General features: G+C 37.2%; 1 protein-coding gene across 1 annotated transcript in view; it reads right to left on the reverse strand.

The window, feature by feature from the left end:
- Positions 1-23,541, reverse strand: part of PDE3A (phosphodiesterase 3A) — a 327,252-nt gene that overhangs the window by 11,538 nt on the left and 292,173 nt on the right. The window contains exons 9-15 of the mRNA XM_047787451.1: positions 22,128-22,265; positions 15,231-15,342; positions 7,542-7,655; positions 7,204-7,403; positions 5,137-5,340; positions 4,073-4,228; positions 1,409-1,667 (exon numbers count right to left, since the gene is read on the reverse strand). Coding sequence (XP_047643407.1) covers positions 1,409-1,667; positions 4,073-4,228; positions 5,137-5,340; positions 7,204-7,403; positions 7,542-7,655; positions 15,231-15,342; positions 22,128-22,265 — 1,183 coding nt within the window. The remainder of the gene's footprint in view (positions 1-1,408; positions 1,668-4,072; positions 4,229-5,136; positions 5,341-7,203; positions 7,404-7,541; positions 7,656-15,230; positions 15,343-22,127; positions 22,266-23,541) is intronic.

Genomic DNA, 23,541 nt, shown 5'->3' on the forward strand with positions numbered 1-23,541 from the left:
TCAACTTTTAGATGGTGCATATTTTTTAGATTGATAAAATTAGTGACCAAATGTGACATCTCTCACTGTCACTATTGCTACTACCCTGGTCCAAAGCCATAGTCATCTCTCACTTGGATAATTTCAACAGCCCCTTAGCACATGGCTATGCTTATACCTTTGCTCCTAAGCTAAGCTCAAGAATATTCTCAATACAGCAGTTGAAGCAATCCAGTTAAAACCTAAGTTGAATCAACCAAGTCTTCTGCTCAAAACCTCTGATGGCTTCCCATCTCACTCAGAGTAAAAGCCAAACTCCAGACTGTCACCTGCAGAGCCCTACCTTCTAATCCTCTGCCATCTTGAACCCCCTGCCACCTCCAGCTGCTCCCCACCCCCTTTAGCCTCACAGCTCTCCTAATGTTCTCTGAACATCCAGCCAATGCCCACCTCCAGACCCTTACACGTTTGCTTTCCTCTCTCCTTGGACTGCTTTGTCCACGTCTGTTTCCATGGATCACTCCCACACTTCTTTGAGTTTTTGTTTTTTTTTTTAAATCCCTTTCCTATTTAATCTTCCATGGCTATCTTATCTAAGATTTTTATCCTTCTGTGCAACATTTCATAACCTCCTTATTTTTATTTTAAAACTCTAGCATTTATCAGTACCTAACATATTACAATTTGCTGATTTGTCTTCCTTAGTGTCTGCTGACTCCAGTGAACTGTAAGTATAAAAGGGCAAGGATTTATCTGTTTATTTGTCTGATTTGTTCATGGTTCTATCTTTAGTACCCAGGAGAATGCCTGGCACAGAGTAGGTGCTTAATAAATATTTGATGAATGAATGAGTGATTACTACCTCTTACTACTTTAGCGCCTTCCCCCAAGCAAGCCAGTAGAAGCCTATGGTTGATCTTCCTTTTTTTTTCCTCTTAGGGCCACACATGTGGCATATGGAGGTTCCCAGGCTAGGGGTCAAATTGGAGCTGCAGCTGCCAGTCTACACCACAGCCACAGCAATACGGGATCCAAGCCATGTCTGCTACCTTATGACAGCTCAAGGCAATGCCAGATCCTTAACCCACTGAGCGAGGTCAGGGATCGAACCTGTGTCCTCATGGATACTAGTTAGGTTCATTACTGCTGAGCTATGATGGGAACTCCCTGAAATTGCTTTCACAGTATCATTAATGATTCTTTAATTGTCTCCATGAAAAAACGTATCTTTGTATGAACATGGTATTACCACAGATTCCATAGTCTGTAATTTCCATTATTACGCTATTAGGGAGGGGGGTATCCATAGTCAATGCAGCAGATAATATTTGGACTCAACTCTGTGATTGATTAGAAACCTGACATTTATCTGAACCTAAAGAAGAAAACAATCGTAGAAGCAACACATTGGAGAGATTTTCTAACTTACTTGGAGTGTCATTATTTTCACAGGTTTCCTCTTCTTTTGGTGCCTCCTCCTCTTCCTCCTCTTCTTCCGGGTCATCAGTATCTCCTGATTCATCACTGTCTTCCACCCATTTCCCTGGCATAAGTCCTGCTGAATCATAGGAGTTGCACAGAGGACCCACGATGTGTGAGATGAAAGATTCCTGAAGATTGGCCAACTGAGGAGCAGAGCGGTCCATGAAGGGGCTTATTGGTAATCCAAGGCTGGCCTCTTCATCACCCTACAGATAGGAATGTAGATGGAACAGTCACAAGGAAAGTTTAAGATAAAAATAGAGGAGTTCCTATTGTAGCTCAGTGGGTTAAGGACCTGAAGTAGTCTCTGTGAGGATGTGGGTTTGATCCCTGGCCTCACTCAGGAGGTTAAGGATCCAGCATCACAGCAAGCTGCAGTGTAGGTCACAGGTGCAGCTCAGATCCAGTGTTGCTGTAGCTATGGTGTAGGCCTGCAGCTGCAGCTCCAATTTGACTTCTGGCCCATGAACTTCCATGTGCTGCAGGTGCAGCCATAAAAAACAAACAAAAAATAAAGTGACCATTCACTTGGCATCTAAAACTCTCAAATGTGCAAGAACCCAGACATTTATGTGTGAACTTTCTCTTTCCTTGATTGCTAAGTGATTTTACCCAAATTACTAAAGAGTCCTAAAAGAACTGCTTTGTTACCATTTACCACTTTGGTAATCTTGAGGGTTTGGTTTTTGATCAAGGGGAAATATACAGTTTAATGTCCTGGTAGATGATCTTTCTTAACATACTAATTGGTGTTTCTTATACTACAGTATTTGTTGGAGTATATTTGCATCTAAAAAGGCAATGCTGGATATAATTATCAAATAAATATGTAATCTATCATGTTTTCCTTTTTTTTTTTGCCTAGGCTGACAGAAAGCTTAAAATAATTTATTCCTTAATTAAAGTTGCTACCTTATCCCATTGTTGGCTTGAATTATGCTTACTGTGATTATATGCTTTCCAATACTATTTGTCTATGTTAAACAGTAATACTGTACAATAGTGTTGTTTTGTTTTGCTTTTTGCTTTTTAGGGCCGTACCAGCGGCATATGGAGGTTCCCAGGCTAGGGGTCAAATCAGAGCTACAGCCATCAGCCTACACCACAGTCACAGCAATGCAGGGTCAGAGCTGTGTCTGCATCCTACACCACAGCTCACAGCAATGCCGGATCCTTAGCCCACTGAGCGAGGCCAGGGATCAAACCCGCAACCTCATGTCTGCTAGTCGGATTCGTTTCTGCTGTGCCACAATGGGAATTCCAGTACTGTTATTTTGAGCTGATTGATTTTTCTGGAAAAAAAAAAAATAGCCTATTGTAAACCAGACATTACCTAGTAAAAACAAGGAATTATACCAAAATATCAACAATGGTTATATCTATGTAGTGGGATTACCGTAAGCGGATTTTCTCTTTTTCTTACATTTTTTTTTTCTGTACTTCAATATTCCAGGATTGCTTATGAATTAATTCTAAGGAAATGCAATACATTATTTTATAGAAAGCATATATCTTTTCTATAAGCCCTGACCTTCTCTTGCGGTGTAGTGGATTAAGGATCTGATGTTGCCATTGCAGTGGCCTGGGTCACCACTGTGATGTGTGTTCGGCCCCTAGGCCAGGAACTTCCACTGACACAGGCACAACCACAAAAATAAAAGTCATCCAGTGCAAGGGGATTTATTACTTAATAAAGTGCCTCATTCTATTTCTGGATGACTTGTGTAATACAAATTTCTTTTTTGACATTGACCTAAAATCTGTCTTCCCATGATATCAACAGACTGGCTATGGTCATGCCCTTTGTAGAGAAGCAGAGAGGAATCTAAGATAATTTTTTTATAAATCAAATCCTGTGGTAAGTATCTTACATAACTTATCTTCTTTACAACGACAAGGTCATGATAAACCTAATCCCAAATTTGTCTGTCAGACTTTTAAGTATCCTGAAGTGAGTTATCATGTTACCTCTATTTTTCCTGAGGGTAAATACTTGCCCTTTTTTCATGTCATTTTATTCACTTGATGTCTGTCCTTTACCCATGATCCATTATCTCAAGAATCCTCTGAAGGGAGTGGTTCACAGCACCAAGTGCAAGGTTTCAAGTATAATCTGGTCTGCATAGCACAAGGTGGGAAAAGTGCCCTTCTGCTTATGTTTTTGTGGTAGCTTTGTTGGTAGTGTGTTAATTCTCACATGATCATGTCAAATAAAATGCCATTTTTATTAGCTGTTCTTTATTAGAAAAGTAAGTGAACTTAATCTGATATATATACAGCCATATAAATTCAACCTAGCTTCTATTATAAAAAAAAATTATAAAAGAACAATATTTCAAGGGTCTTCCTAATGTTTCCTGAGGTCATTTCATTATCTCAACATCATCTTCCCCCCAAACATTTGCAAATAAACTTTATCTTAGAGCTTTTATGCTTCTAGTTTAGTACACTTTTGTCAGTTTATAACCCTCTGATTAAAACTGGCCAGTGCCTTTTCTGAAGGTAGCCTGAATATGAAATAGACTGATTCACACTTTTATAGCTTTTGGAAGATTTAGGAAAATTGTGAGCAGCCTAAATATGGATTAACAGAAATAGTTATGTTAGTTACCTGTTCATAAAACTCATTGACAATACCCTCTGTCCACTGAAGATGGAGCTCTTTACATTTAGCTGGCCCATTGATATCTGCCAACTTTATGCACATTTGACAAACCAGCAGACGATCATTTTCATTGGTCCAATCTATTCCAACCTCATCATTCACCTGTTAGAGGGACAACGTTAAAACAGGTTTTGCCTCCATGAAAACAAAAGTTGGACAGAAGAATAAACAGAATATTTACTGTTTTCCTACCACATGCAAATGAGAATACCAAGTAATGGAAACATCTCAACTGTTTAAATTATTTTATTGGGTTGCCTGCATAAATTAATAGTAAAATAAATGGTTCCTCGAGAAAAGTAAAAATTAGGAGTTCCCATTGTGGCTCAGAGTGAGGTTGCGGGTTCAATCCCTGGCCTTGCTCAGGGGGTTAAGGATCCAGCATTGCCATGAGCTGTGGTGTAGGTCACAGATGTGGTTCGGATCTGGCATTGCTGTGGCTCTGGTGTAGGCTGGTGGCTACAGCTCCGATTTGACCCCTAGCCTGGGAACCTCCATCTGCCGAGGGTTTGGACCTAGAAAAGACAAAAAACAAAAAAAAACCTAAAATTACAAATGATAATGATTAATTATAGAATTTAAAATAAATGCTCTTTAATGTTTGCATATGTTATAAATTACTATTAAACAATGTGCTTACAAATAATAAGAACTTTTCCTGAGTTAACATTGGGGCATTTAGGTTTGATGTGTGACACTCTGCTTTAGGTTCTTGACCTTTGCTAATGCTAGGTAATTTGTGTTGGGATTCCACAGAGATGAGAACTAAAACAAAAACACAATCCTATGCATTGCAAATATATGCAAATATATACAGACAGCACCTCAATGTATAAGGTTTCCAGGTAGGGGCCGATGTCTATATATCTGCTTCTGGTTAAACATTTCATTGCATTTCATTTTCACAGTTGACATAGATAAGGTGACAGAAATGAGTTTCGTTCAACACTTTGATTCCATGACATCTTTCATTGAGGTCAGAGAATGAAGACAGGTACAAATCTAGTTACCTTGGCATTAAATTTGGCTACAAAGTCAAAGTGTTTCTTCAGGTCGGTGGCCAAAATTGCTTCGATGACGAGGAAACGGAAGTGCTTAAATTCCACATGGTCAAGGTTAACTAAGAAGTTATATTCTGTCCGGGACATGAAAAGATTCCAAGCAGCAGCTGCATGGTGATTTTCCAAAACTGAACGATCATTGTAGAGCACCGCCTAGGCCAAGACAAGAGTGAAGAGTTCAACTTTTAGTTTCAACTTTTTTAGGAGTTCGACTAAATTACAAAAATAAAAGTCAGTGAGAATGTGCAAAGCTTCTGGAATCTTCTTTTATCATGGAATTTATAGGAATGTAATCTTATGATGGCTAGTTATTACTTATACATTGACTATTTCCTTTTCTTGGTGAAATTTCCTTTTTGTAAGATCAAGTTCATTTCCTTGAAATTTTAGATTCTTGCAAGTGAAGGGCTTAGAGTTAGCTTTATCGGATTATTTGTGTGTGGGGTACAAAGGAATTTAAAATATGCAAATATACTAATATCCGTAAGAAGTAACTTAGTTACTTCCACATCTAGAATAAGAATGACTTCCTTTTAGTTAAACACCTAGAACTAATAAAGAGGAATGGAATCCTGGAGAAGCACATGGTTCAAAACATTCTTATACTACAATCAGCCACAGGCAATAATATCACCCTCTATTTGGTAATTTATATTACATAGTAAATATCTCTTGTTTGAAATCTTTAGCGCTGAGGGAAGCTGCAAAGGAAAAGGAAATTGCCTAAAAAAATGCTTGCAGACTACATGGTAGATAAATGACAGGGGATGAAAAGGTATAAGGACAAAAAGGAAAGACCAAGCACATAAAAATTAATATTGAGGCAAGTAAAAATGTATACATGTGTAGGAAAATCTGAATGGATTTTTTGTTTTTAGGGAAAATATACTCTGGTATGTGAAAGACATGCTGAAAGAAGTTAAATTAAGGTAGTCAGAAAAAAATCAGGATAGATGTATTACATGTGGATTAGAAGAAAATTCTAGACTAGTCTATAAGTGAGGTTGTAGAAATGGATGAAAATAGGGTAAAAAACAAAGAGCACCCCCCCAAAAAAAGAGTATTGGACCAGATTAGCCTCTATATTTTCTAAGGTGAAATAAGACCTTGAGATTTTTCAGTAACATGGGTCTAGCTGATTAAACCAAGAAGAAACATTAAATTCAGTTATATAAATGGAGATGTCTAAATACTTAAGTTTAAATATATGCTAAGATGGGGTTCTTGAAAGTTACTGTTTTTGGAATACTTTGTTCAGGTAAAAAGATTTCCCTCAAGGGAGTTCCCATTGTGGCTCAGCTGGTTAAGAACCAAACTAGTATCCATGAAAATGCAGGTTTGATCCCTGGCCTTGCTCAGGGGGTTAAGGATCCCGTGTTGCTGAGCTGTGGTGTAGGTTGCAGATGTGGCTCGGATCCCACGTGGCTGTGGTGTAGACAGGCAGGTACAGCTCTGATTTGACCCCTTGCCTGGGAACTTCTATGTGCTGCGTATGCGGCCTCTAATAAGCAGAAAAAAAAAAAAATCCTCCAAATGAATGAAATTTATTTTTAATTCCTCCTAAATGATTGAAATGCCATAAGAATTGTAATTGTTATAGTGAATATATTTCAAAGGAATGGCATTTATACCCAAAAAAGCCTTACATTCTTATAAGGCTAAATTTATATACAAAGATGCCCTTAATTCCTAAATTAGAAAACCAAGAAAGATTTGGTTCTCTACCTATACAAAAGTATAGGTCAGATTTCCTTCAGTGAGGAAATTCATTAACATGAATTAAAGCAGTTTTTCCTAAAAAGAAAATTGAGAAGGGATCCCCAAGGGTAAAGTTCCATACCCACTATTAATAACTGAGGACACACCATGATATCCCTGATAATTTTATCTTAGGACTGAATATAGTTTGGCTCATATTCAATTGGGGCTTGTTATAAGTCAGATTTATAAAATTAATTTTCTTTGGAGAAATTTCGGAACTGAATTACTCCTCCTGATCAAAATTGAAATATTTACCTGAGGGGCACTAGTTGCAACCAGAAAAGCATTAGTCCTTCCCGGGTGATCATAATCATGCATGGCAGCAGCCACATATAATGCCATCAACTCTAAGGCAGGGATATTTCCAGACAAACATCCATATTTATCATCTGGCACGTTATACATTTTTGAGAATACATATCCCATATGTCCATGTGTAAATCCACTGTCAGAATCTGAGACGAGAAAATGAATAGAAAATTTTTAAAAAGTATTAAACTGACATCATTTCCTGTGACTACCTTTAAAAAAGCAAAACAAAACTCTTCTGTTCCTCTAATTTACAAGGGAGCACAGACGTACTTCTGATGTACCTGAATCACTTGTCGATCCGTGATCATTAATCACAGTTGAGAGGCCTGGGATAGGTTGTGTTGTAAGATACCAAACAGCATGTAAGACGTCAGTGGCATGGATTCTGTTATGATCTGAAACCAATGCAAAGGAAGTCATTCATCTGCGAAGTTTGGGGTCCAAGGACTAAGAGCGCCACCTACTGGATAAACAGTTTAGTCCTAACATTTTAATATCCCGGTGAAAGGCAGCCAAACACTCTAGGACAAATACTTTGTGATTAGTCTTCCATTACTCCATAAAATCCATAGTAACAAGAAAGAAAAAAAAAAAAAAGGAAATCCACAACATTGCGCATGCATATGTGAAATAAAAACATCTGTGTCCAGAGTTCACCAGAAACCTAACATATTCACCATGTGAATCAGCTGTAATGTTCATGCTTGTTCCTATACCTATGATCTTGTATAAGCTATGCAGAGGATAAAATAAAAGATCCATGATATATATCTGGCAGGTAAGATAGTGGTCTATACCACTCAATATTTCATATCAGCACCCCAATATAATTTGTGAACTGAACATAGTACTTTTCTTAAAACACTCTAATAAAATGAATAATATATCTTTGATAAGTAGACTAAATGCACAAAGCAAAATCAAACCCAAAATCAATGTTTTCTGATCTTGAAATTCCAGTTTGAGAGTAAAGTTCTAGGAGATACCTAAAGGGAAAAAATTAAAACCTTTTTGTTCAATGACGTAGGGAGTTGAGCCATTTCAAAGGGAACCAAATTCCCTAGTAATAAAATGTCATTTTCACGAGAAGGGGTCCTATTTGTACATGTGTGATCGGCTTCCATGGGACCTTGACCAAAGGTGCAGTGTGTTCCTGGCTCACATTCTTTCTCTGTGCAATTCTTCCATGTTTTTCTCTCGTTTTTCTGGCCTTTCATAATACTTCACTGATTGGTATGTTTTATCCTAAATATGCTAGCTTCACACACTTTATTACTAATGACCAGCCATAATACAATGTCCCTCTAATAGATTACATCTCTGAATAGTACTCATCAGAGGAGGAGGAGCATAAAAAGAAGAGAACAAGCAGAATAATAATGGGAATTTGAGAGAAACACCTGTTCCCTGGTCAGGAGGAATAAAGAAGAAACTATGAAATCTGAGGTATTGGTGGCACATGGGAGAACATAGGAAGATGGTGTCTATTTTCCTACATTTCTGGCAACTTTTAGAACTCAGTATTTAAGTGACAACATGTAGCTAACTCTTGGGTAAACACTCTAGGAATTCAGTAAGGGGCTGAGTGAGGGCTTGAGAAGAAGTCTTCAGAAGAGGTTTGAGAAGCAGACCTCCTCGGCTCCTGAGGGGTAGACAGAAAAACCAGTTCAGGGCATCATTATCAGAGGCAAACAGCAATATTACCTAGTTTCAAAAGAACAATGTTATTCAAACTGGAGTCTCTGTCTTTGTATATGGACTGTCTCAAGGGATTCAAGACATTTTATGTCTATACCTACGCTATGTACAAAGTTGATCACTCTAGAAGCTTCTGGATTTAGGACAGGTCTGATTTTGTCTCTGTGCTGATATGTATCACCTGTATTATTTTGAGTTACTTAAAACTTTTAAGTCCCATTTTCTTGTCTTAAAAATACGAAGACTATAATAGTGCTCATTTCATAGTACGATTGTGAGAATTTCAGAAGGGAACCTGTTTTAAAGTACCTGGTATGTAATAAGCTTGCAATTAATGTAAAGACCACATAAAATACATTATTGCTCTTTCAATAAGATGATGAGTTAGCACAGATTATCAGTTTCAAAATCCATTCTGGATTGTAAGAACAGAATCAGAGAGCTAAAACAAAAGCTATGCTAAGCCCTTGGGAGGGAGAAGGCAGCAATGACCTGCTGGAGGAAGAAAATGCAGTCTGGTTAGAGAGTGTCACTATAAGGGGCTATCTCAGGAGAGAGCTTCTAGCTTAAGTTCTTTTTTCCCTTGTGGCAAACCAAGATTACTGTGTGGATGTAATTACCATTAGTACTGCAAGTCAGGCAAACCTGTGCTTGCTCCCAGCAATGCAAGAGTGGGTGGGGGCAGTACCAAGGTGTTGGCCCAGCCTGTCTGGGGTGAGAAATAGACAACATCAAGTACAGATAAACTTTTAGTCTTTGAGCTGAACTGCTTCCTGCCCTGTTCCTCACCCCAAGGTCCAGGTCCAGAAGGCTTTCTAGGTAATTTTTACAAGCTTTCAATGAACAAACTATCTACCTAAATAATTTAGTGCTGGGAATGTTAAAAAAAAAAAAAAAAAAGATGGATGGACCTAGAGATTGTCATACTAAGTAAACCAGAGAATGGCAAGTATCGTATGATATCCTTTACATGTGGAATTTAATAAAAATGATAAAAATGAACTTATATACAAAACAGACCCACCACAAGCATAGAAAACAAACATATGGTTACCAAAGGGAAGAGGGGGTGTAAATTAGGAATCTGGGATTAATAGATACATACTACTATATATAAAATAGATAAGCAATAGGCACCTACTGTACAATTCAGAAAAATATACTTAATATTTTATAATAAACTATAAGGGGAAAAGGGTCTTAAAAAATATGTATGCATAACTGAGTCACTTTGCTGTATACCTGAAACTAATACAAAATTGTAAATTAACCGTACTTAAATAAAAAATTAAAAATAAATAAAAGTTAAAAAGAAAGCTGCCAAGCATATTTGAGTATAATCTTGATTAAAAAACTAGGTGGAGATAGTACATGGAAAATAAAAAAAACTTTTTGCTTTTAAGTGTAGGTTCAAAAGCACTATATGAGGAGTTCCTATTGTGGCTCAGAGGGTTAAGAACTCAACATAGTATCCATGAGGATGTGGGTCCAATCCCTGGCCTCACTCAGGGGGGTTAAGAAAGGTTGCAGACACAGCTCAGATCTGGTGTTGCTGTGGCTGTGGTGTAGGCCTGCCGCTGTAGCTCCGATTTGACCCCTAGCCTGGGAACTTTTCATATGCTGCAAGTGCGGCTATAAAAAAGAAAAAAAAATACTAAATAAAACAGTAGCTAACCAAACCTAACTCCTTAAATACATCTGTGTATCTGTCTACATATTTATGTATGCATGTACCTATGTATACATGTATGTATATATCATCTATCTTTATGCATGTAGAGATCTAAAAGAATTACCTTGTCACTATGACTTAGCAGGATGGAAAAAACCATCTGCCTTTAAGTAGTTATTAACATGTCTATTAAACAAGTATTTACTTCACATGTGCTATGTGCAAATATTGTGCCAAGTGCTGGTATCACTGTTGCTCCTGCCAAGAATTCTCTAGTGACCAACTCGGGAGCAAAGACACCCAGGAAAGACACGAGCTAGATCAACACAGGGGACTGACAAGCAAATATGCTCAAAGACTGTTCTTTTTCTGGTAGTAGTAGGCCACACAGGGATAAGGAATAACATCAGAGCTATTATTTTATCATTATTATTCTCATCCTCTTCCTCCATCTCTGCATTTTGGACAAATCCCTTAGTAATTTCTTACATGAACACATCACCTGCTCTACCCTTTCCCAGAGCCTGCCCATCTCCCTCTTTTGTCTTGATATAATTGTTTTCCTACTTTCTCCTTACTGTTTTCTCACTTTCCCCTTATCCCTCAATCACAGGGCTGATAAAGAAGTTTGGAGTTGTATGTAAAATCTTTACAGATTTTTTAGACCTCAATTTATAGGTTTTCCATTTTAAATTCTCCATGCTCCTATTCCCCAAAGTGTGAGGTAAAGTACTAAAGAACAGAAATGAGACTTCAGACTTTTTTTTTCCCTTTGAAATAGAGCTAATATTGTGATAGTTCTGCCCATCTAGCTACTATCACATCACGTCCAGCTTGAAAACTGGTGGGCACATCACATACAGTTTAATTCAACTGAACTAAACATAGGTTGAGCAAGACTATTCTCATTGCTGCCATTAAATAGTACATGACTGCAGGTATTTCTGGGGCATCCTCCCCACTTCTCAAACTTGGCTAATGAGAATAAGAGTACTAGGAAAAATATACTTTGGAGATGAAAGTCTTTGAAAATAGAAAAAGGACTCTTGAGAGTAAGTTTGAATCGATGAATGAATATGACCTGATGATTTATCATCTTTACTAGCCAAATGCCCATCTGAGAAGGACAATGAACAATATCAAACACTACTTTCTCTCTGTGCAACTGAATATAATTTATCCTAATATTTACTGAACAAATAACTTTTGCTATCACATTTCTATCAGTGAGTTGCCTATTTTATAATTTTACCCACTGCTGCTCCATGAAATTACCTATCTCTCATCTAGCTATCATCTCTAAATCTAGATTTTTCAAATTTTACTAAGAGTTCTGGGTACAAATTTAAAAGCTTTCATACTTTCTCTCTTCTTTTGGAAATTGTTAATGGTATACTTAGAACTATAATACAATTTCAGTTTTTAGTGTTTCCACTCATTGTCATATTAAAGTTAGTCTAACCCCATTTTGATTACCCTCAAGCTTTTTTCATTTAGTTATGGGTTTATTTAGATAGCACCATTAGAAACACAGTTTTCTAGGAGTAAATGTTAAATTAGTAGACTGCAACAAACTCTTGTACATGCTAATTTTAATTAATGGTAAATAAAGCTTTTAGTAAATATCCGTATTAGTCTAAATTTACAACCCTACAACATACAAAGTATTATTACTTAAAAGTGATCCTCAATTAAGCTAAAACTTTTCTTTGAGAAGATATTCTCTTTTGGAATGTATCTGGGACTTTTAGGAGAACAAGTCAGGTTATTATAACAAATTCTTTTCATGTGGAACAAAAAACCTACTATTTGAGGAAAAATATCTGTTTACTTATAACATATAAATATGTAATAGGAAAATGTAAAAATGAATAAAAATAGAACCTGAAAACTTTTTACATTTAAATAAATACTAGTCAACTTTATTATTTAATGATATACTATCTAGAGAAAAGTTAGTAGTTTGAACTCAATGGTACTTGGCAATAGCTGGTTATGTTACTAAAATATACTTGGAAATATATTAATTTGTAAATTTAGTCTGACGACCAGCTGTTCTTTGTGTTTTCTGGGGCTTCCTTTTTATAAAAGCTTATTTGTGTAACTTTATACCATTTGAGAAATCACCAACACTTAGGTCAGTCACTGACATCCAAACAGAGTGGGCCCTAGGAAAGTGGTAGTAAGAAAGCAAGGCTTTATCTTGATCTCCTTCCAAATGACCCCATTTTCATGACTCCTTCCTCATTTCCATGGCCCCATCAGCCAGACTTTCCCACTATGTCCATGCTCTTAATCTCCTCTCTGTATTTGGTCCCATATTCTCGAAAAAATCTCATTTGTAGATGTAATTCTTCATTCTCCTTTTCTATCATGCAATGTGTAGATTCAATAACTCATTCTCCTCTCCCATTACACAACATCAACTGTGCATTTTCTTATTTTCTTTCTTTCTTTCTTCCTTTCTTTCTTTCTTTCTTTCTTTCTTTCTTTCTTTCTTTTCTTTCTTTCTTTCTTTCTTTCTTTCTTTCTTTCTTTTTTAAGGGCCAAACCCGTGGCATATGGTGGTTCCCAGGCTAGGGATCAAATCGGATCTATAGCTGCCAGCCTATGCCACAGCCACAGCAACATGGGATCCAAGCCACGTCTGCGACCTACACCACAGCCCAGGGCAATACCAGATCCAAACCCACTGAGCGAGGTCAGGGATCAGACTGGCTTCCTTATGGATCCTCGTTGGGTTCATTAACTGCTGAGCTATGAAGAGAACTCCAACTGTGCATTTTCATTCCAAGGTAGCATGTGGATGGCATTTAGAAAAACAACATAATGGATTACTCGGTCAATTTCCTACCTCCTTCTGTCTACCCATGTTCTAGCTCCACATAATTTGTATTTAACTTCAGCTCCTTGCAACCACAGACAGACATGGGGTTCTAAAGTCCAAGGTACATCAGACCAAATAAAAACTTAAAAGTTAAAACATGGAGTTCCCGTTATGGTGCAGCAGAAATGAATCCGACTAGGAACCATGAGGTTGCTGGTTCGATCCCTAGCCTCGCTCAGTGGGGTAAGGATCCGGCATTTCTGTGAGCTGTGGTGTAGGTCGCAGGCATTGCCATGAGCTGTTGTGTATGTCACAAACTCAGCTTGGATCTAGCATTGCTGTGGCTGTGGCGTAGGTCGGCAGCTGTAACTCCAATTCGACCCCTAGCCTGGGAACCTCCATAGGCTGCAAGTATGGCCCTAAAATAGAAAAAAAAAAAAGGTAAAATATGATTTAAATAACATATACTCCAACCAAGATACTATGTTTTCCTAGTTTTCTTTATATGCATTTATTTCCTAAAAGTTCCATGTGATTCTGACTGGATTTATAGACATTTTTTCCAGTTCCTTTTATTACGTAGCATTTAGAACGATTCTACTTATGTGTTCTGAGGATATGTGAAATGCTACATATTGAAATTTAATACATCCTATGTGTTCCAACTGCTTATGATTATAAATGATGAACTTATTCTCACAATATTCAAAGTTCTTAAATTTGAATTCTTAGTTGTCCCTTTCCTTTGGTCTTCACATCTATCTGATTTTTTTTTTTTTTTTTTAGGGCTATAGCTGGCATATGGAAGTTCCTGGGCTAAGGGTCGAATTGGAGCCACAGCTACTTGGGATCTGAGTCACATCTCCAACCTACATTGCAGCTCACGGAAACGCTGGATCCTTAACCCACTGAGCAAGGCAAGGGATTGAACCTACATCCTCATAGATACTAGTCAGTTCATAACCCGCTGAGCCTCAATGAGAACTCCCTATCTGCTTTTTTAAGTGTTCCTAATAATTTCTCCAGAACTGCTTCCAGATGTCTCCGCTTTTCTGTTTCACGGACTAGATCATCCTTCTACTCTCCTCTACACCCAGCCACGCTTATCTTACACTGAAAAACTTCAATAGCTGGTGCTTTAACTCTGTTATGCCAGTGCAAAGCTTGAGAGCTCACCTAATTAAAGGAAGTTTAACATTATTTATTTAACACACACTTAAATTAGAGTTATTATTAGCAAGGCACTGTTATAACCCCTTTAGAATTACCACCTCATCCATCCTCACAACAATTCTATGAAGCAGATATTATGATCCCCATCTTACAGGTTAAGAAATGAGGCATGAAGAGCTTAAGTAAGACCCAGGGATATTTAAAGGAACCAGGAGTCTTTTTAGGCCTATATCCATGGGTTATGGAGGATCCTGGGCTAGGGGTCAAATCAACTATGCCACATCCACAGCAACGTGGGATCTGAGCTGTGTCTGAGACCTACTCCACGGCTCACAGCATTGCCGGATCCTTAACACACTGAGCGAGGCCAGGGATCAAACTCGCATCCTCACGGATACCAGTCGGGTTTGTTACTGCTGAGCCATGACAGGAACTCTGGGACCAGGATTCTAATAGGAACTTTTATCTCTGAATCACTATACCATGTGGCCATATGGGGTGTTTACGATATATAATTCTGTGCTGGCTGCTAATAATTCAGTATCTCATTACTCCATAGCAAATTGAATGGGTTTTAAACATTTTAATTGTTATACTTACAAGGAATTTCCCTGTAGCCAATCTCCAAAGCATGAAAATAATTCATAAATTCTCTAATTGGAATTTTAAAAGCTTCAAAGAGACCCATGTCTTCAAAAAGTCTGTATGATACCTGTAAAAAAGAAAGACAAAGACTTATAAAACATCCCTTGATGAGTGTTAGGCATAAAGCAAAAAATGGGGAAAAAAGGATATATTCCATCAACCATATTAGTTTACTGCCTATAGAGACACCTACTGGGAACATCGGATCAGGATATTGAAGACCCCAAAGTCCCAGCCTTGTAGTCCCTGATGGGGGGCATATAATCTGTTTTTAAAGGGACTGACATACACCTAAGAAGCAGCCAAGCAAAAACCCAGTATACATTATAGAAACCTATCAAGGTACTAAATGATGTGTGATATCAATAATTAGAGATTAATACTTATTAAATTATTAATTGTATGATATACTATGTGCTATGTAAAGAATGAGCTTTAATTTGGACTAATTTTTTTTTTCTTTTTTTTTAGGGCTGCACGTATAGCATAGGGAAGTTCCCAAGCTAGGAGTCAAAGGAGAGCTGTAGCTGCCGTACCTATGCCACAGCCAGGGCAATGCCTGATCCTTACCCACTGAGCAAGGACAGGGTTTGAACCCACATCCTCATGGATACTAATCAGGTTCTTAACGTGCTAAGCCACAACAGGAATTCGTGGACTAATTTTTGAAATAAATTTTAAAAGCTTTCCAGAGGATAAAGGATTCAGAGTTGTGACTCAGTGAAGAATAAGGGGAGAGACTGATGAGAGAAAAGGTTGCCTTGACTGAAATACATAGAGAAAAAGGTTTCTTCTAATCCAGTACAAATAAAAATTTTTAAACTATTTTTCCTCTCTTGTCTTCTTTCTCCCCTGAATATCTGATATCCTTCCAATTACTTTCATAGCTCCCAAGATTCAATTTAAGTAAATATCTTTGGATTTAATTGGCATACTTGATATGCAAATGGTATAGAAAGAAAAAAAATGAAAAAGCATAGAAGAAGGTAATGGGGAGAGAAATGGTTATTCATGTGGCAGAATGGAGTATAGTACCATTTAAAGTGGCTTCACTTTATGTCATGAAGGCACAGTATTGGTTATAATTCAGAAGACTTTAAGAAAGAATTATTCATTCCTTTGTTATTTTCATTCCTTCTTAAAATTCTCTTGAAAGAGAAATATTTATTCTAAAATTTTGACATATTACTTCATAAATTTCTATTTTTTGTTATTGACTTTAAATCTATTCAAATTCACTATTCTTTTAATTGTATATAATGTTCATTAGTTATATGTTATGTATGTATTTGTATACATTTATACACATATATATAACTAAAAGCATTTATTCAGCATATGTATTGAGGGCGTACTCTGTTCAAAACAATTTTCCAAAAAAAAAAAAGAAAAATTTCCATGTATGATGCATACATGTAGGTGAAGAAAATAAAGAAGTTTTTCTTAACAGAGCTTATGGTCTAGCAGGGGTGGCCAGTAAACCATAGACATAATTGGAGTTCCCATTGTGGCTCAATGGAAATGAACCTGGCTAGCATCCATGAGAATGCAGGTTCAACCCCTGGCCTCACTCAGTGGGTTTAGGATCTGGCATTGCAGTGACCTATGGGTAGGTCACAGACGTGTGCTCAGATCCCACATTGCTGTGGCTGTAGTGTGGGCCAGGGTCTACAGCTCTGATTTGACCCCTAGCCTGGAAACCTCCATACGCTGTGGGTGCGGCCCTAAAAGGCAAAAATAAACAAAAACAAGAAAAACCATAGACATAATAATGTATATGCTATGACTGAAAGTGATGTTATATGGAAAGAGAAAAAAGGGGAGCAGGGATGGCAGAATGGGGTGCTGGGCGGACATGGCAGTCGCTGTTTTAAATATGGTGGTTAAAAAAAGCATATTCAGGTGATTTTGAGAAATAATTGAAGGAAATGCAGAGTGAGGTATAGGGATATCTGAAGAAAGAGTTTTCTGAACAGAGGAAAAAGACAATGCAAAGGCCCTGAGGTATGTTTGGTATATGCAGGAAACAGTAAGGCCAGCATGGCTAGAACAGAATGAATAAGTACAGCAGTAAAATTTAACTTACTAAGTGTGGTGTGGGTGGAATGGATTGCAATCTTGGAGTCTGACAACTGACTGACCATTATGAGGACTTTTACACTGAGTGAGATAGGGAGACATTAAAGAGACTCAAGCAGGGAAAGTGTGTTCATTTGACTTATGTTTTAAAAGGAGCATGTGGCTGCTGGTTGGGGAACAGAGTATGTACATTATATGTGCTTTTTTTTTTTCATTCTGAATAGCAAGTATATTTAATTTTCCCCTTTTTTTCCATGCAACATAACATCCCTACCTCCTATCTTTAAAAACGCGGTAGAAAGTTCAGTTTGCTGTTTTTGTCGTATTTCACACTACTCTTTTAGTTATTTCTCCTTACTATTGATTTAAACTATATTTGAGTTGTTTATAAATATCCAGTGGATTTAACTGTGCATGTTACTTCAATAATAATTATTCATATCCCAATGGCAATTACAGCATATCACACACACACACACACACACACACACACACACACACATATAATGACATATAATAAGTTTAATGACTGGTCTAAGGAGTTTACACATATTAATTATTCACATTAATTAATCCATATAGAACCTTATGATATGACACTTTTACTTAACAGCATTTGAAAGCTGAGGACACTGAGGCACAGAGAAGTTGACTGACTTATAAAAGATCACATAGTTGACACATTACCAGACCAGAATTCAAGCCAAACACAGCTTCAGATTGTGTAATCTTAACTGCTTCAAATCCTATCACCATTATTTGAAAAGCAGTATCATTAGGATTGCAAATGACTAAAGTTTCCTATTATCCTCTAAAAACATTTGAAAAATGACTTAAAAAATTAAGACAACAAGATTATTTTAGAGTATGTTTTTAAAATAGAACTTTCACCAAGAAGCTGTTAAAGATCAACAGCCAATGATCCAAATTCATAAATAAAGAAAAGTCACTGTTAACAGGGTAAATATTGGTAACTGAAAAAAGTAAATACTACTTCAAAATCTGAATTATGTCCTTTTAAATTTGTTAAAATAAACATGATAATCATCAAAAAGGCAGGCAGTATACTGAGGCTGAGCAGTCATTTCCATTGCACATATGTCTCTTTAAAAGTCTTTTGATGTAAGACTTTTTCTGTGTAGTTTCAGCCAAAAGGTGATTTCTTGGAATGTTCAAGTTAATTCATTTCAGCTGTCCTAAAGTCTCACTAAATTGCAAAAAATATGCCTTTTATACAGTGCAAATTTCATGATTTTTGTGCTTATAAACTCAAATAAGATAAAAAAAAAAATAACCCCATAAAGTTCTACCTAGCAAGGCAAAGTTTCTTTTTCTCCAAGTTCAATATTTTGTAAATTAGTATAAACAGTGACATAGTAAGAGTCATGCAGTTAGGTATTTATTTTTGAAAGATAACTGGAAAAAAAGATACATTAATGAATTTTGCCAAAATCTGTTAATTATCTCTAATCTTTCTATTGTCTACTTGTCTTCACAATTCTTAGAAAACATTTTGTGGCAAAGCTGGTCAAGTTCCACCCTCCCACCCCTGGTTCACAAAACGTCAAGGGGAGCTAGGTACCTGCAATGATATTTGATATATTCTCACCTGAGCTGAAAACCAACTGCTATAACCACTTCCTACTTGCTCAGACTCTCTATGTGGAGAGTTTCAGAATATAATAAATAAATGCATTTTATGGGACTGAAAGGAATTTGAAATGAAGGTAAAAAAGTTGGACTTCCAATAAGGAGGCTTCCAATAAGCAGACTTCCAACAAGCAAATCCTGGGGCCAGTATTTCCCATATGACTTTAGATGAGCAATGTTAAGTTCTCTTGAAAGGTCTTAGTTTCTTCTTCTGTCAAGTAGAGATGTAAAAAAATACCTGCATCATAAGTCACTCTGAAGATTCAACTGAGAGTTTTGGGAAGTCTATGACATAGTATAAAATATAAAACAAGGTGAGGTTTTTCTCCATACCAGAGAACACATTCTCCAGTGAAAGAGAAAGACGACTTCCTGCCCACTTCCACAGCTTCTTGTGGCAACATTACAGGAGTACCTCCAGGTAAAATCACACCCTCCAGAGTTCTGTGTGCCATGGGTTTCAGAGTGGGTACAAAACCTCCCTGGAGGAGTCCTGAGGAGTGAGGCAGAGGTGGACCGAAGGAAACAGCTGCCCTTAACTCTGCTCTCAAGATCAGCGAGCTGCTCAGTACTGAGAAGAAGGAAAAGAAGAAGAATGGGACTATTAATTTGCAAAACCATGGATGGACCCTGAGGCTATTCTGTCAAGTGAACGGAGTCAGACAGGGAAAGACAAATACCACATTATTTCACTTATATGTGGAATAGAACGAAAAAACAAAACCGAATAAAAACAAACATGCAGACAGAGAGAACAGAGCAGTGATGAGGGGGGGAAACAGGGAAAGGGGGGTCAACTGCCTGGTGTCAGCTGGAAAGTACATTGTTGGTGGTGAGCATGTAGTAGGGTAAACAGAAGTAGAAATAGCATGTGCACCTGATACTTGTGTAGGTAATGCCATAAAACAATGTTACCTTAATAACATTCTTTTAAGAAAAAAGAAAGGGATATTAACCAGGTTCATGGTCAGAAGAAAGTCCAAGTAGAGGCGACAACTGCATGTTATAGAGACTCTAGTTATTTTAACTTCCTAAATCATCCAGCATTTTAGCATACTTCTCTTGTATGCAGCAAGCAGAACTGACAATATTTGTGTTCTTTTTACAGCTGCACCTGTTGCATTTGGAAGTTCCTGGGCTAGGGGTGGAATCAGAGCTGCAGCTGCTGGCCTACACAGCAACCACAGCGATGTGGAATCCAAGCCACATCTGCAATCTACACCGCAGCTTACTGCAACGCCAGATCCTTAACCCAATGAGCAAGGCCAGGAATTGAACCTGTACCCTCAATGGATACTAGTTGGGTTCTTAACCCACCAAGCCTCAATGGGAACTTCTGAAATGACAGTGTTTGGACACATATTAAAATTTTCCTATTGGAATAGGAGTTCCTTTAATGCAGGGACATTTTTCTTCTTGAAGACTAGACTAGCATTTCATGTTTGAGGAACTGAACAGTAGAGGGAAAGGCCCCTCTATATTCTCCTTCAAATGTTCACAGATCAGGAATCCTTAGTGGTAAGGGCCCTCCCAGAGCAAAGAGAAGGCAATGTGTCATAACCAGCAGTTGTGTGTGCATGGGTGACTCTGAGGCAGCAAGACATAATGAGTATCGATGTGCAACTTTGTAACATAGACCATCCAACCAGAATTTACAGAACGTTATGTTATCCTTTAAGGGGGACAAAGGGACCAAAATGTAAAAGGGAAAATAATGGAGGGTATATAAGACAGTGCCCCTTCTGCATTCGGGGCTCAGCCTTTGGATATGAATCCGCTGAGCCAGTGCCAGCACGAATAAATACTGCTTCCTGGCAAAGAGCCTTGGTGCAACACTTACACCAAAGAGACTTGATCAGAGGTCAGAAGAAAGCCCAACTCTGATGCACAGAGTAGAAACCAGTCTAGTGAGGGACTTCTCTTCTAGTGTTTCATAGGGAAGGGTGAGGGGCTCCAATAAATCTGGGCTCTGAACTCTCACCTTCATCTTATATTCCCAGTCTGGTAGTCTTCAGTGTCTCTGCTGTGCTATTTATTCAACCTATAAGAAACTCACCTAAAACGTTTTTCAAATAAGCTGATGAACATTATTACATCATCCTCACTAATTAAGAGTATGTATTTTGATAGGTGCTCAATAACAGAGGATATCCATTTTATTTCATTTATTGAGAATAAACATGTTAAAATTCTTAATTTCTTTTTTTTTTCTTTTTAGGCCCACACCCACTGCATATGGAAGTTCCCAGTCTAGGAAGTATAAGCAGCTGCCAGCTTATACCACAGCCATAGTAACACTGGATTCAAACTGAACCGTATCTACGACCTATACCACAGCTCATGGCCTTGCCGGATCCTTAACCCACTGAGAGAGGCCAGGGATTGAACTCTCATCCTCATGGATACTAAGCAGCTTCATTACCACTGAGCCACAATGGGAACTCCTCTAATTATTAATTTTTAGATGTTTTCGTTCACCCTCAGGGAAATAAGACATTTCTTTATTTGAGAAAACTTGAAAGTAGTCTGGCTTAAGGAAAAAATATTTAAGGGGACAAAATAAGGATTGTTACACAGCAATAGTTCACATTTCATATTTCTTGTGATGCATAATGGTATTTTTTCCCATATTAACATACAGAGAATGCTACTTAATGTTTCTCACAGCACTAGGGGAAAATACTTCTGCATGGTATCTTGGTTTTGATAAAGTCTAAGTACTGTACTATTCAGAAGTTTAAAAAATTATTGGAAATAATTAGACAATAAAACAGTGTTTGCAAATTGTCAGCTTTCTTCTTTTGAGAGTTTGCATCAGCTTTGCTTTTGCTGAATTCTATGCATTTAGATCATTTCTCCACCTTGCTTGTGTATCCATGGCCCCCTCCATTTTGTCTTAGAAATTATCCATTAATAGTTTAATTGCAGAATATGATATTCCACTCACTTGAATTTCCAGCTTCTTCTATTATCCCACTGCCAAGGAAGCTACAGAATGCTGGGTACTAAAACTTCCTTTCTCCACCTCATACTCACCATGAATATTAAGCATGTACAGAGCTTTAAACGAACAAGAAAATTTTCCTCTCCATTTAAAGCCATAGGTATGAATGTATTTCTTACCTGGCTAAGAATACGGCCGCATTTTCTTCCTATTTTTTCCACCAAATCAAAAATTGGAAAATTCCAAGTATTTAGATGCTCCATAATTGAGTCCAAATTATCCATGACAAGAGGTTCAGGAGCAAGAATTGGTTTGTCCTGTAATAAACAGGACATTCCTGGTCAACAGGACATTCATGAAATGAAAATATTTTAACAACATGCAGCTTTTCTACAAAGCAATTTGTGTTTACTTTGATGAGACCAACTCAACAATGGAGTTTACTTGAAATAAGTGACTTATAACTTTAGGGTAAATGAGTGATATTCAAAAAAAAAATGAGCAAAGCATTGACTGCAAAGTAAGGAGAAAAGTTCTTAATACTGTGTCAGACCATGAATTTTACATTATTAGGTGCCTGCCTATTGCTGGTTCATATACACTATAGCAAAAAAAAAAAAAAAAAAAGGATGTTTCTTTTATAAATTGACATAATTGCTTTTTAGTCTTCTGTGGAGTTATTAAAGATTCAAGGACATCAGAAAACTCTGAAGTTGTATGCAAATTTATTTCTTTATATGTTCATGCAAATTTTTCTGAGATGAGAATTCCTGGCTTACATTAGACTCTCAAAAGACACACATAAGTGGGGAAGGGGAGTTAATCCCCAACTCTATGGGTCTAATTTGTATTATTGCTTCAAAATCAGCATTAATCCTGTAGAATTACAATTACTATATTTTTTCAGGGACTTTAATTTAATTCATGTGAATCATGGTTTCCAAAAAAGAAAAAATCCACCATATAAATGCAAAGACATTTTATAATTGGTACCAAATGAGGACATTCTTAAGAGTTTAGTTACCAAAAAATCTTTATTTATATATTTATTTGATTTTTAAGGTCCCGTTTAAGTGCCTATGGAAGTTCCCAGGCTAGGAGCTGAATCAGAGCTACAGCTGCTGGCTTACACCATAGCCATAGCAACCGGGGATCCAGGCCTTGTCTGTGACCTACACCACAGCTCACAGCAATGCCAGATCACTGGCCCACTGAGTGAGGCCAGGGATTGAACCCTCATCTTCATGGATACTAGGTGGATTCAGTTTCACTGTGCCACAATGGGAATTCCCCCAAAAAATTTTAAAATAAGGATAATGAGGGTAAGAAACATTCAAGTTATTTTATCTGACAATCTCTTTGATTTAAAAGTATAAACAGTAGATTAGGTAAAAGAAAAATGATAATAGCAGCAATTGATAATCATATATGACAGTCAACTATTTTCTACCATTTGCTAACTCCCCCAAATTAACAAGACTCAAAGGTATGCTTTTATCATCTTTAAGTGGATCTCTTTAAACACACAAAATAAGTCATCATTAAAAGATATTTTAATAGGTAAAAGTGTCAACATAAACCTGCTTTAATATA

The sequence above is a fragment of the Phacochoerus africanus genome, chromosome 7 (genome assembly GCF_016906955.1).
Source record: "Phacochoerus africanus isolate WHEZ1 chromosome 7, ROS_Pafr_v1, whole genome shotgun sequence".
Lineage (NCBI taxonomy): Eukaryota > Metazoa > Chordata > Mammalia > Artiodactyla > Suidae > Phacochoerus > Phacochoerus africanus.